Genomic DNA, 13,680 nt, shown 5'->3' on the forward strand with positions numbered 1-13,680 from the left:
TGTATGGAGAGAGAGAGGGACTGAGATTTATTTTAAGAAATTGGCTCATGTGATCATAGAGGCATGATAAGTCCAAAATCTGCAGGGTAGGCTGGCAGGCTTCAGACTCAGGGCAGAGTAGCAACTCCCATCTAAAGGCATTTAAGCTATTGGCAGAATTTTTTCTTGCTCCAGGAAGATCCGTATCTGTGCTGTTCAGGCCTCCAGTGGGTTGAATGAGGTCAGCCACATCGTGGATAGTAATCAGCCTTATTCAAAGTCCGCCCACCTAAATTTAACCTTACCCAAAAAATGTCTCTACAAAAACATCCAGAAGACTGTTTTACCAAGTAGCTGGGCACCATGGTACCCATCAAGTAGATGCACGAAAGTAACCATCACACGTGGGATGTCGATGCAGCAGGTAACATGTAACAGATAGGATTCTGATGCAGGCAGGTTAAGAAAAAAGACTCCCCCCCCCAAAATACCCAGGAAATGGGGCAAGCAGGCTGCATGAGGAGGATGAGGTAGGAAGCCTGGGGGGCCCTTTAGAGTGGTTGGTGGGGGGGCAGAGCTGGGGAGGAAAACATTGCGGAAGGTGGAGGCATGGTGTTTTTACCACAAAGACTGGGAGCTGAATCTTGTACCCCCTTGGGGGACAGTGTGACAAGGCTGTGCTCCAGAAGGACCAGCAGACAGGAGGCAAGGAGTCTGGGTAAAAGGCAGGAGTCCAGTGTGAGTGATTGAGAAATGATAAATGAGAAAGATGGTGTGAATGTCAAACACTGAGCAGTGCATTGACAGGTACGCCACTGCAGGGGAAAGGAGGGGGGCATTTAGTCTTTCCTTAGGCAGCCTTTGATAGAAAATGCCTGGAAGCTCAGGTTCCTGGCTCCGGGGGGCCCTGGTGTGAGATTTATTTACCATTTTCTCGAGTGGAGCAGGACTTGACCACCAGCACAGTGTCTCCCGGAGCAAAGGCCGGTGACAGGATGACTCTTCCTAGCACTGACCTTGTCCTCACAGCTTTTCAGAGTGTAGGGAAGGGGCTGAGGAGGGCAGGTAGGTGGGTGCTGGAACAGACGATGCAGAGCCCAAGAAGAAACATTGGTAGCATTCTGTCCAAATTTTGTCTGAGCAAGATGGTTAGGAACCCTGAATGGGCACCCGTGGGAGCAAGAATGCTTAGAAACCCTGACTTCAGGTCACCTCATGCTCTGTAGAGACTGAAAATTCGCTTTCCCATTAAACCTTTATAGCAAATACAGCATTGGGAGAGTTCATCCCTACCCAATGCCCATGAATGCCAGGCTCGCCTCCTAAGTGTGCATACGCGCACACACGTGCACACACGCACGTGCACACACACACACACACACACACCCCACTACGAGGATTTTGCTGTCATCCTTCTGTACATCCCCTGTTCCTATATAACGTTTCATCTTGAATCAGGCTGTGCCAGGCTACAGAAGGAAAGCCAAAAGTAAAGAAGCGCCTATCGATTTTGTGCAGTGCTGGGTCTCAGAATCGGAATGGGCTTGGAAGTTACTCGGAACCCACGTGGGGTAACTTTGGAATTGTGGTTATCACAGAGCTGTCCCCCGGGGTACCTTCCTCCGGGTCTCCTGCCTGTGACCTGTCTCCCCCTGTTTCCCCACCAGAGACAGCCGGAGAAGCCCAGCCCCGGACGCGAGGATGCCCTTTGCCTGCAGAGACACGCCGCAGAACGGGAACACGAGCGACTCCTCCAGCGGGGAGTCCAGCAGCGGGCAGTGGCCGAAGCGGGGCGCCTCCCCGTCCCGCGTGCGCTTCGAGGACGAGTCGGCCCGAGACGCCGAGTCCCGCTACCTGGAGCGGCTGCGGCAGCGCCCGGCGCGGGGTGTCGCGGGGCAGACGGCGGCGCAGGGCCCGCTGCGCTCCAAGCCCGAGCTCGCCCACTATGTCCGCGGGGGCTTCGCGCGCACCGACCCCGGCGAGGGCGCGCTCTGCCGGCTCGTGGGGCGGCTGGAGCAGAGGGGCTTCCCCGCGCCACAGCCCGCGCCGGGCAGCGACAGAAAGTGCCAGGCCTGCGGCAGCTGCCTCGACGACCAGCGCCCCGGCGCGGACCCCCTGGCCTTCCGGGAGCGCGAGGGGGCGGGTGGCGGGCGGGGGGTGCGGGCGGAGCCCTTCAGCGCTCGGGGCCCGAGCCCCCCCTTCAGGCCCCTCCCTGCCGAGCCGGGGGGCCACACCGAGTGGATCCGGGAAACGCACATCGGAGACGTGGTGTGCCCCGGGGAGGCGGACTCGGCGCTGGACAGCACGGACACCTCCGACAGCTGCAGGACCGACAGCGAGGAGGCTGGGACCTCACAGCCCAGCAGGGCTCGGGGCCCGGCTCGCGGCAACAGCCCCCGTCCGCGGGGCTCCAGGCCCCGAGGAGGCCCCAGGTGGTTCCAGAAGGTCGGAGCGGAGCTGCCGGGGAGCCCTCAGGCTCCTCACTACCTGCTGGGGGTTGAGCACATGGAGGGTGTCGCGGAGGTGAAAGAAGGCAGAGGACACCTGCCCGAGGGGACTCGGTTTCCCAGAGAAGATGCTTTCGCCAAGCCTCCTACCCTGGAATCCAAAAAAGCTTCCCTGGGCTCCCATCAGCTGCCTGGACCAGGGCCGGGAAACCACTGGGTCCACGCTGTGGATTCCCGGGCTCTCAGCAGGACAGCCTATCCCCTGGCCTCTTCCACGAAGCTGGGGTCCTCGGTGCCAGGCAGACAAGCCCAGGATGGAGGAAGCCATGAGTCTCTCCAGACCATCTCTGCTTCCTCCCTACAACAGAGTCCCGCAGAGCCTTCTGCCCTGCACCAGGCCCAGAAGCCGACTTCCTTCTCCACCGAAGGCTGGGTACCAACCCCTCCATCTTCAAGGAAAACCACTTCACCTGTGTCTCGCAGGAAGGCAGCCCTGGCTAGGCCCTGCAGGCAGGGAGAGCCTGTGGACCCGCCTCTGCCTTCTCCGAGAAGTGGAGATCCCAGGACCTGTGAGCTCTCCCCTGCCCAGACCCAGCCCTGCGGCCCTCCAGTCAGGCATCCTCTGCTGGCCCTGTCCACCAACAACTGCAACAACAGCATGCCTCTGAGGCTGCAGGAGTCCCCTGGAGGGGCCGGCCTCGAGGGCAAGGTAGAGGAGGGCCCCTGCAGCCAGGAGCTGCCCGCAGAGAACGGCAGCAGCCACGGTAAGCAGAGACCCCAGGCCAGGTGCTCTGAGCCCTTCCTTACCTTACATCTGACTCGATGGCATAGCTGTGCACACTCCCGGCAGCTTCTTGGAGCCCTTCAGAGCAGTGGCAGGTGTTTCCAGAATCTGCGGGGTCTGTGGGTTGGGTATAAGACTCGACATCAGCCTGGACGCAAATTAGCCACCTCCTGGGTGGGTAGGGGGAGGCAGAAGTCAGGGAGGCGGGGGTGATTCCCTCCGACTGCGGGGGACCCTGAGGTGTGTACAGAAGCAGCAAACTCTGGCTGCTGGAGGCCTGGACTTTAAGGGAGTTTTACTACTAACAGAGCAGGAATAATGGAACAGCTCTAAGTTTACTGTTTGCTTAGAGCAGTCGGTGCCTACAATCGCATGGTTGAGGCGCTTTCCTTCAACATCTTCATTTCATTCATTCCCTCATTCATTCGTTCAGCACTGATGGAGCACCTGTTACATGTCAGGCATTGTAGCAGGCACTGTGGGGAGTACATAAGTGAATGAATTCAGCAGGAGTCCTGCCCTTGAGACCTTCTGTGGCCAGGCAGACATGCTGTCTAGTCACACAGCGGTCAGTAGGCAAAGCCCTCCCAGACCCACAGCCCTCCTGGACAGGGTCCTGGGTTTCAGCAGGAAGGGCTACAAAGGGGTGAGGGACATCACCACCGCCCTTGGAAGATGTCCTTATATTGTGGACCAGTCCTGGGCATCACTGGTCGTGGGTTCTGATCCCTGGTGCTGTGATCTGAGGGGAGCAACTCGGCCGTTTCACTCTTAGGCAGAGATAACAGATCTGCCCCCCACAGCCTTGCCTTCGCGCGTCCAGAACTGTGACAGCCCTGGGGTTGGGTGGCTTGGGAGGGATCCAGGGCCTGCAAACACAGTGGAAGAGGACAGAGAGCTGGTAGACCGGGCTGACATTACTGAAGATGTGATGGCCAAGTGCCCTCCCCCGGGGGTGCTCGCCCCCCCCTCTGCTGCACACGGGGACACAGACATTTTCCCTCTCCTTCCCTTGCTGATGGGAGCCTGTAGAAGGCAGGCACTCCCCTGAGCTGCCTGTTGCCCACCCCCTTCTAAGGTCTGGTTTCTTTGGTGGGACGGGCTCTGGGCCAGCTGCTGGCTGCCCCCAGCCACTTCCTGAGAGGCTCTTGTCCTATAGCCGCTGGCCTTTCTGGGCAGCTTTGCCTTCTCCGGCTCAGACTCCTCCTCTCATTAGACAGGAGGTCCTGGCCAGGCCACGCTAGCCCTCCATCCTCCAGGCTCTTCCTCTGTAACCTGGGGTCCTAGGAGAGCCAGTCTCCTGGGAACCCATGACGTCATCTCTGTAGAGGGTTTAATTCATTGCCGAGCACCTCAGATATGCTCCAGAAAGGTGCCTGTCATTACAGCTGTTAGACCTCCCAGCCAACAAGACTGTGGTTTCCGTCCCAGGAATGCAGAAGTTCCCCATTCCCAACCATGTCTCTTGTTATAGGAAGGGCATGACTTCTCACCAGCAGCCCCCTCATCGTACAGACATTTATTAATCACCAGCTGTGTGCCAGTTGCGGTGCTGGGGGTGGGGAACCATAGCAGTAAACAGCCCCTCATTCCTGTCCTGCTGTGTGGGGGGCTCTCCACTGCCTCTGCTTCTCTCCTGGGGCTCCCGCCTCTCTTGTTGGGCATGTCCCCTCCCATGACCGTGACCTTTGGGAACGGCTCAGCGACATGGGAGGGCTGTGGTCGTTGCAGGAGGAGTGCAGGGCTTTCCCGACCCCGCAGCTGCTGGCACGGTCAGCTCCGTGAGCATCACCTTCTCCCTGGCCTCGGAGGAGCCAGAGTCCAGCCAGGAGCCAGAGGGAGGTCTGCAGAGGCCAGAGATGAATCCTGGAGGGCAGGTGTCATCCCGGTGAGTGACGGGAGCAACGGCCTTGACTGTGGGACGTGGGGGGCTGGGTGGAGAAAAAGACCCCCCCTCCGTGGCATGACTGGCCTCACTAGTCCGAAATCCTTAGAGGGTTCCTAGACTTCTTCTGGGCATGGCACCGTAAGACTCCTCTCCCTGCCACTCTGAGTGTGTTGCACGCGCTTGCACCTACCCCAGGCCTCAAGCTCCTGGTACTGTGCTAGGCACACTTGAGCAGACAGTCCCGACCCTCGGGGTGCTCCCCAGGCAGGGTGGCCGGAGAATGCTCGTTTCTGACTCAGGGCTTGGAAACAAGCCTGGCATCCACCTTTCCATTCATTCTCTCCTTCCACGCGGAGGGGCGGAGTCTTTGCCCGGAGTCCTCAAAGTCTCGGTGAGCTAGTGCTGTGGCCACGACGTTCTTTCCTGCACTACACCACATTCCTGGTGACACCGAGAGCCAGGTCCCCATCTCTGGCGCCGTGTGCTCTCCAGAACCCCAGCCCCCTACACCCGCTTTCCCCCGACTTCTCCACGAGGGTGTCTGAGAGGCCCCTGACCGAACCGCTTCCCCAGGCCTTCTTCCGGCAAACTCACCATCCACACGGCGCTCGTTCCCACTCACTTCCTGCCGGCCTCTCTGAGCCCCTGGCATGCCCGTCCAGCTGCTTTCTCCCGGTCTGGGCTGCATGACTTCTTTCTGACAGCTCCAGTAGCCCCAGCGGCTCTTGCCTTCACGGTCGCTCCTACATTCCTTCTCGGCACAGCAGCCATTAAATAATGTCATTTTTCCTGCTGGAAACCCCCAGTGGTTTTTTTCTCTGCCCCTTACCTTGGCTTCCGTGCTGGTGGAATCCAGCCCACCTGCCTGCCTTGCGGGCTCCGACCGGTGCTAGTGGCCTACATGGAGCCTCCCCCTGCCCCGGGTTCTCCCCTGCGGCCTCGGCAGGACGGTTCCTCCTTACCGTCGGCTCCCAGCCCGATGCCATCTTCTCAGAAAGAGCTGGCCATCCTCTCTCTCGGCTTGGCATTTCTCGATACTTGCTGTGGGTTTTTCTCCTTCATTTACTAGTCTGAGAGTAAGGACTTTGTCTTTGCTGTGTCACATACCCCTGTTGTTTCTAGAAAGCACAGAGGCTCTGAAGAAATGCTGAATGAATGAATGGAATGAATGGGTGGGTGAGCCCGTAGTTGGGGGTGAGGCACAGGGTCTTGCCTGAGCTCTTGTCTGGAAAAGCTGCCCAAGCAGAGCATCCTGCAGATGTCCTCTCGGGCTTTCTGTAGCCACCTGTCACGTCATCCACAAGGCTGGCCGTCCTGGGGCCCGCAGTACCCCGAGGGGCGGTCCGCCCTCCCCCCAACGCCCACTTCACGTCCAACCTTGCATTGCAGAGCATCCCAGGGGGTGAGCGCGCGACCTGGGCCGCGCTCTGCCGCCCCTTCTGACGGGAGCAAGAAAAGCAGCACCAGCCTGGCCTCCACCCTGGGGCTGAAAAAGCTCTTCCAGGCCCTTGGCCACAGCGCCAGACCCAAGCTGGGCAAGGCCCGCAGCCGTAGTGTGGAGCAGCTGCAGCCCCCCGCGCCGGGCCCGGCGCCCCACACCAGCACCCCCAGAGTGAAGAAGGCCCCGTCGTTACAGTCCCTGCGTCTGGTGAGTCTGAAGGGCCCAGCCAAGGGCTGAGTGGCATCCGTGCCACTGGAATGGAAGGTGACATGATGGGAAGGGCTGAGGATGCCCCCCGAAGAGCCCAGGTGGAGAGAGGGAAGCTACTGGCCTCCGCACACTTGATCCACGAGACCCAGCTCCCTGCAGGGGTAGGCAGCACCCCGCCGTTCTGTTCTTCCACAGATGGGCTCATCCTAAGCTTTTCTTCCTCCCTTTGTTTCTCCCTCAACTCTGCCACCTCTGCCAAGTCCTAGAGTCTACTGCCTGATCATTCTGGAACCTTCTTCATGACCACAGTGACTGTTAGTCTGCCCAGCTCACTTCACACCCAGACTAGCGCGAGAGCCTCCCGACTGGCATCCCTGTGGTGTCTTTCTCCACCTGGTTTCCACAGTGGTCCTTCTGATACACAGATCTGGTTATCTACCCCCTTGCCGAACATCCGCCATTGGCCCCTTAACACTGGCAGGGTAAAGTTCAGATCACCTGACATGGCCAGAGGGCTTCTGTGATCTGCTTTCATCTCTCATCACTCTCCTTCTAACGTCCTCTCTGATATCCTTGACCTTGCTGTTCTGTCATTAGGCCACACACTGACTTTGAACGTTCACCTGAAATGTTTCTCACACCTTCTCTCCCTGCTAATGTCTGTGTTTATCTGTGTTCATCTGACAACTTCAGAAATTGCCTCCTCCATGAAGCTGCTTCCAATCCTTTCTTGGGCTGAGCTGGGCTGGGGGTTGGGGGGTTCGGGGGGTGGGGGCTCTGCTCTATGTTCCATCCTATCCTGTGTTTCTCTCTTTTGGGGAACTTGCCATGTAGTATTTTAATGGATGTTTGTCTGCCTCCCCTCACTGGAGTGTGAATTCTTTGAGGAAACACCCCTTGATCTTTATATTCCTGATACAGGTTCCCCTCATGTCCAAAATTAGAGAGTTTCTACAAAAACGTCCACAAGCCAAAATGGTATAAATTGAAGAAGCAGTCACTGTTAATTAATATGGGAAATTTTTGAACACTCTCAGACCCCCAGAATAACCTTCCTCTGGTTTTTCTGAAACCCCAGGACACCCCTGGCTAGGGGATGCACACATAAACCAAGCTGGAGTCCAGACACTCACAGATGCAGTGGTGTGGCGGCTTGATGTGAAAACACTGACAATTGCTGTATCTTCTTATTTGATTGTCCCCTTAATGATTATATAGTGTCCTTTGTCTCTTCTTACAGTCTTTGTTTTAAAGTATATTTTGTCCAGTATAAGTATGGCTACCCCGGCTTTCTTTTCATATCTTTTTACATGACAAGTGTTTCTCCATCCCCTCACTTTCAACCTGCATGTGTCCTTAGGTCTGAAATGAATCTCTTGTAGGCAGCGGGTCTTGCTTTTTTCTCCACCCCAGGAGCTTGTGTCTTTTGATTGGAGCATTTAGTCCATTTATAGTCAAAGTAATTATTGATACACATGTACTTATTGCCATCATGTTACTTGTTTTATGGTTGTTTTTGTAGTTCTTTTCTGTTCCTTTCCTCTCTTGCTCTTTTCTCTCACAGTTCATTGGCTTTCTTTAGTGATACACTTGGATTCCTTTCTCTTTGTTTTTTTGCATATCTATGACTGGCTCATGATTTGTGGTTAGTGTTGAGTTTATAAATTACATCTTCTGCATATAACAGTCTACATTAAGTTGATGGTCACTTCAGATCAAACCCATTCTTTACTCCTCTCCTCCCCACCTCCCCACTCCACATTTTAAGTATATGGTGTCCTACTTTACTTTTTTTTTTTTTTTTTTTACTTTGTGAATCCTTTGACTCATTTTTATAGATGTACTTGACTTTACTGCCTTTGGGCTTCCTAATTTTCTTATTCCTACTCTGGTCTTTCCTTTCCACTCAAAAAGTTCCCTTTAATATTTCTTGTATGGCTGGTTGAGTGGTCATGAAGTCCTTTAACTTTTGGCTCGGAAGCTCTTTATCTCTCCTATTCTGAATGACAGCCTTGCTGGATAGAGTACTCTTGGCTGCAGGTTTTCTTCCTTTGGATGTATATGCCCCTCCCTTCTGGCCTACAAAGTTTTTGCTGAAAAATCAGCTGATGGCCTTATGGGGTTTCCCTTGTATGTAACTGTTCTCTTTTGCTGCTTTTAAAATTCTCTTTATCACTAGTTTTTACCTTTTTAGTTACTGTATATCTTAGTGTGGACTTCCTTGGGTTGATTTTGTTCAGGGCTCATTATGCCTCCTGGCTCTGGATATCTGTTTCCTTCCCCAGATTCAGAAAGTTTTCTGCCCCCTTTTCTCTCTCTTTTCCTTCTGGGATCCCTATAACAAGAACGTTTTTATGCTTGATGATGTCACTGAGTTCCCTAAGTCATTTTCATTTCTTCTTATTATTTTTCTTTCTGCTTTGCAGCTTGATTGCTGTCCAATACTCTATCTCCAGGTCACTGATCCATTTTTCTGCTTCCTCTAGTCTACTAGTTATTCCATCTAGTATATTATTTTTCATTTTAGTTATTGAGTACTTTATCTCTGATTAGTTCTTTTTTATGCTTTCTATCTCTTTGGTAAGGGTCTCACTGGGGCCCTCCACTCTTTTCTCAAGTCCAGTGAACATCTTTATGACCATTATTTATATTATTATTATTATTACAGAGAGGGAGAGAAAGGGGGCAGGAGGGACAGAGGGAGAGGGAGAGAGAGAATCCAAAGTAGGCTCCATGCCCAAAGTGGAGCCTGACACGGGGCTTGATTTCACAACCTGGAGATCATGACCTGAGCTAAAATCAAGAGTCTGATGCTTAACCAACTGAGCCACCCAGGTGCCCCTGACCATTACTTTAAATTCTCTGTCAGGCATATTGCTTATCCCTGTTTCATTTAGCTCTCTTGCTCTGATTTTGTCCTGTTCTTTCATTTGGGACATATTCCTCTGTCTTCTCATTTTGTCTAACTCTGTGTCTGTTTCTATATGTTAGGGAAATCAGCTATGTCTCCTGCTCTTGAAAGTAGTGGCCTTATGAGCAAGAGCTCCTGCCATGCCCTACAGGGCAGTGTGCTCTGTTCCCCAGAACCTGCTGCTTGAGTGGTGTCCCCTATGTGTGTTGCATGTGCCCAGCTGTTGTGCCCTCAGTCTAGTCATCTGCAGTGGCTCTCTTTGCCATTTATGGGCAATGTTTGGTCCCTGTGGTGTTAGTGGGCCACTGTTGGGCTCTCTTAGACTTGACTCAGACCAGGAGTTTGCCAGAGATGCAGTAGTGTTGAACTACAGGACATTTTCTCTGTGTTGCTCCCCGAGAAGTTTTTGTAGGTAGTCAGGGCCTGCAGTCAGACCGGATGTCTGCCCCCAGCCCACCACTGGGGCCACAGTCTCAGACCGATGTGCATGGTTATCATCCCCTCTCTCCAGGGCAGGAATCACTGTTGGGGCTTCTTTGCGCACTACCAGGCTGTGGTACCACTTTGAATGGGCTCTGGCCAAGGGCCTATTGGAGGGGCCACGTGCACAAGAGAATGAGGGTATGGGCCATGCTATGCTGTTAGCAAGTTAGGTGATAAGTGTTGGTGCTATGCTTGTTCCCCGAGCTATCCATGTGTCTAGGCTGAGGGGCAGGGGAGGGAAATGGTGCCTACCAGCAACTTTGTTCCTAGAAAAGTCTCCCAAAGATCCCTGCCCTTCCAGCACAGGCTCTATTAGTAAACAAATCTCCCTTCCATATATCCCAGTTGTTTTTCATAATGCTGCTTCTCTCTGCTATATCTCAGTGGGGCTCTTTGCTGTGCCATCTCTTTAAGTGCAGGGATTCAGTTTCCAATAATCTTGCCAGGTCTCCTAGAGCCAAGGCCACTGATTTTTAAAGTTCTGGTGATTTTAAGAACACTGATTTTAAGAACACCTGAAATGAAGCCTCTCTGGTTTTCTTTATCTTTTAAAATTTCTTTTCTTTTCTTTTTTTTGTTTAAAAGACTTTATTTATTTATTTGTCAGATAGAGAGAGAGTGAGAGAGCACACAAAGCAAGGGGAGTGGAAGGCAGAGGGAGAAGCAGACTGCCAGCCAAGCAGGGAGTCTGATGCGGGACTGAATCCCAGGACCCTGGGATTATAACCTGAGACAAAGGCAGAGGCTTAACTGACTGAGCCACCCAGGCATCCCAGGCCTCTCTGGTTTTCAAAGCCAGATGTTATGAGGGTTCATCTTCCATGTCAGGTTCTCATGCCTGGTATGCCTGGCATGAGGGTTTGGTCCTCTTCTCTCTCTGCACCCAGTGTCTCTCCCTCCCTCCGATGGTCCTGCAGGTCCAGTTAGCTCCCAGTCTCTGCCCCTCCTACCCTCTTCAATGTGGACTCTTATCTACGTTCAGGTGCAGAGAGTCTGTTCTGCCAGTCTTTTGGTTGTTTTATGGGTTACTTACACTGATATGCATGTTATTTAATTGTATCCATGGGATGTGGTGAGGTTAGGATTGTTGTATTCAGCCATCTTTCCTGGAAATACTCAGATAAAAAATTTTTAATGTAAACAATCATAAAAGCGATACTAAAGAATCACAAAATCACAAAAACTCTAAAGCCATGTTTATTATTCTTCAATTAATTTGCTTTCACTCTTATTTCTTAATGAGAAAATTAAATTTTCTTTATAAATAAAATTATTAGTATCCTAGCGCTAAGATTTTTGGCCAAAAAAAAAAATTGACCTTCAGATCATCTGTATAGACCTATCTACTTGAGTAAATTATGGTGATTGCAGATGGGCACTTTGAAGTAGTGACAAAAGCTTGTATCTCCACTTTCGTAAAAAGCCCTCGACTGAGTTCACGGTTGGGGTCAGGTCTCTGCCAAACCCTGGCCCCGTGTCTTTTCTTACCTGCAATATTGGACTCTTACCACCAGGTGTCGCCGTCCCACCAACATCGGAAAGCTGCCTCCTTTCAGAACCTCCATTCTCTGCTGAGTGGCAAGGGAGACCGGTCTAGCCTCTACGTGGTAGGGGAGTCAGGGGACCACAGTGCAGCTGGCCGGTAAGAGTGGGCAAGTGGCATGGGGGTTAGACCCAGAGCGTCATCAGTAGAGGGGTAAGCTTAACTCGGTCCTTCATCTGGTGCCATGGGAGTCTTGGAGCCCACACCTCAGAGACTTGCCCTGTGCACCTGAGCTCTGAGAAGGCGTGGAGTTGGTAGAATGGGGGGAGTTGGAAGGTTTGATTCCTCCATCCCTCTGCTGTCTGATGACATGCTAAATTTAGAATGTTCAGAGAGCTTCCTGAAGCCAGCTGAAGATCTGATTAGAGATCCAGAGACAGGGTCCCCAAAGAGGCACCTGACTTGTGTCCCTGTCTAGAGGACTCCCACCCCCCTGACAGGACCCTCTGGGGTAGCTGCTCTTCCCTGCGGCTCCATGGCGTCACCTCAAGTGGCCTGTTCCCTCCTGGAAAAGTTCTATAACACTATAGCTTTTGTTAGATTCTCAGAAAGGTCTGTGTACCACAAAGATCTAAAATTGTGTGGAGGAGGTGGGAAGAGGGGAAGTAGGGGGCCTGTGGTTCGCAGCGGGCTTTGTGAAGCCTCAGAGAGAAGAGGTATCTGTCATCTTTAAGGAGGGGAGTGATTGGGCCCCAGGGCCCAGCCCTCTCTGCACTCACTGTGTCTCCGGTCCCCTGGCAGAGCAGCCAAGGCCTCACCCCGGCGTGCCCTCAGTGTGGAGGACGTGAGCACCCCCAGCCAGGCGCGCACGGTGGGCCGTGTGGTGGAGGTGTTCCCAGATGGCACAACCCAGCTGCAGCTACAACGCTCCCCAGAGGGCTCTTTTGGCTTCTGCGTGGCCTCCGGGGATGGGCGCCGCGACACAGGTATGGCCCCTCCCCTCCTCTGGGCACCACATCCCTGGGGTCTTAGCAAACCACTTTTGGCTGTGGGCATTTCCAGAATGTGGCTGAGATGCAGAGCTCCAGACTCAGACCGCCTCATAGCCAAAGAGCTGGAATTCTCCCTTCAGGGGCTCTTCGGGAAGAGTCAGGTGCGGGGCTGCTGGGGTGGGTAGGGAGGGCGAGGCGGACTTTGCTGCCCTTGTACTGTGCGCTGACATCCTGAAACCGGAACCTTGAAGGCTTTTTGCTGGAGCGCCCAAGGGAGACGGTGCTTGCTGGGTCTTGGGAGCCCTTTGATGTGGCTGATGTGTGTAATGGCTCCCTTCCTCCTGCGGCTGAGTGTGTTGGGGCATGTGGAGCGTTCCCGCCTGGCTGGGCGTCTGAGCCCCTCCCGCAGCGCTGGCCCCAGAGGGCAACGTGTTCAGGGATCCTGCCCTGGCCATGCTCTGCTGAGTGATCGCCTAGGTCAAAGTCATGTCACCTGGAAAAAAAAAAAAAATCTGCCTGCTGCCAGGTTTGCACACTGCAGCGAGTTCTTTCCTCTGTTCCATCCTTCATTGTTTCAACAAGTTTGCACTGAGCTCCGACCAGGTGTTCTAAATACAGGGTAGGGCAGGAGCGGAACAGAAAAAGACCCTGTCCTCAAAAGCCCACGTTCCAGGGAGGGAGGCAGCTGTACCTACAAAAAAGTATACACGTTTATATATTCTCCAAATGAGGTGCCAGTTAGCAGAGAGTTCGAAGACACAAATCCAGGCAAAGCCGGGTTAGGGCTGGCGTGCGGGTGGGGCAGCCTGTCCCAGCGGAGGATGCTGGAGCAGACCTGGGGGAGGGAGGAGCGGGTTGTGTGCCCGCAGAGCTGATCTGCATGGAGCAGCAAGGGGGAGAGAGGCTGAGCCTGGGAGGGCGTTGCCTGCCCCCCCCACCACCCCCCCACCGCACTGAGCTGGAAGGTGGCGGGACTTGGAGCCCCACCAACGTGCTCTGATTTGTGCCTGGAACCGTGTCGCTGCCCCGGCCGGACCTCGAACAGACGCTAGTGAGCCAAAG

The 13,680-nt window shown here is 53.9% G+C and overlaps 1 protein-coding gene across 7 annotated transcripts in view; it reads left to right on the top strand.

Moving 5' to 3' along the window:
• Positions 1-13,680, top strand: part of KIAA1614 (KIAA1614 ortholog) — a 38,074-nt gene that overhangs the window by 20,187 nt on the left and 4,207 nt on the right. For 5 of the 7 annotated variants that reach the window (XM_044267227.1, XM_044267230.1, XM_044267225.1 and 2 more), the window contains 5 exons: positions 1,647-3,190; positions 4,942-5,098; positions 6,488-6,746; positions 11,658-11,785; positions 12,428-12,612. In XM_044267227.1, the coding sequence (XP_044123162.1) occupies positions 1,647-3,190; positions 4,942-5,098; positions 6,488-6,746; positions 11,658-11,785; positions 12,428-12,612 (2,273 nt within the window). The remainder of the gene's footprint in view (positions 1-1,646; positions 3,191-4,941; positions 5,099-6,487; positions 6,747-11,657; positions 11,786-12,427; positions 12,613-13,680) is intronic. The other 2 variants (XM_044267231.1, XM_044267229.1) reach the window with 1 other exon arrangement.

The sequence above is a fragment of the Neovison vison genome, chromosome 10 (genome assembly GCF_020171115.1).
Source record: "Neovison vison isolate M4711 chromosome 10, ASM_NN_V1, whole genome shotgun sequence".
In the NCBI taxonomy this organism is placed as follows: domain Eukaryota; kingdom Metazoa; phylum Chordata; class Mammalia; order Carnivora; family Mustelidae; genus Neogale; species Neogale vison.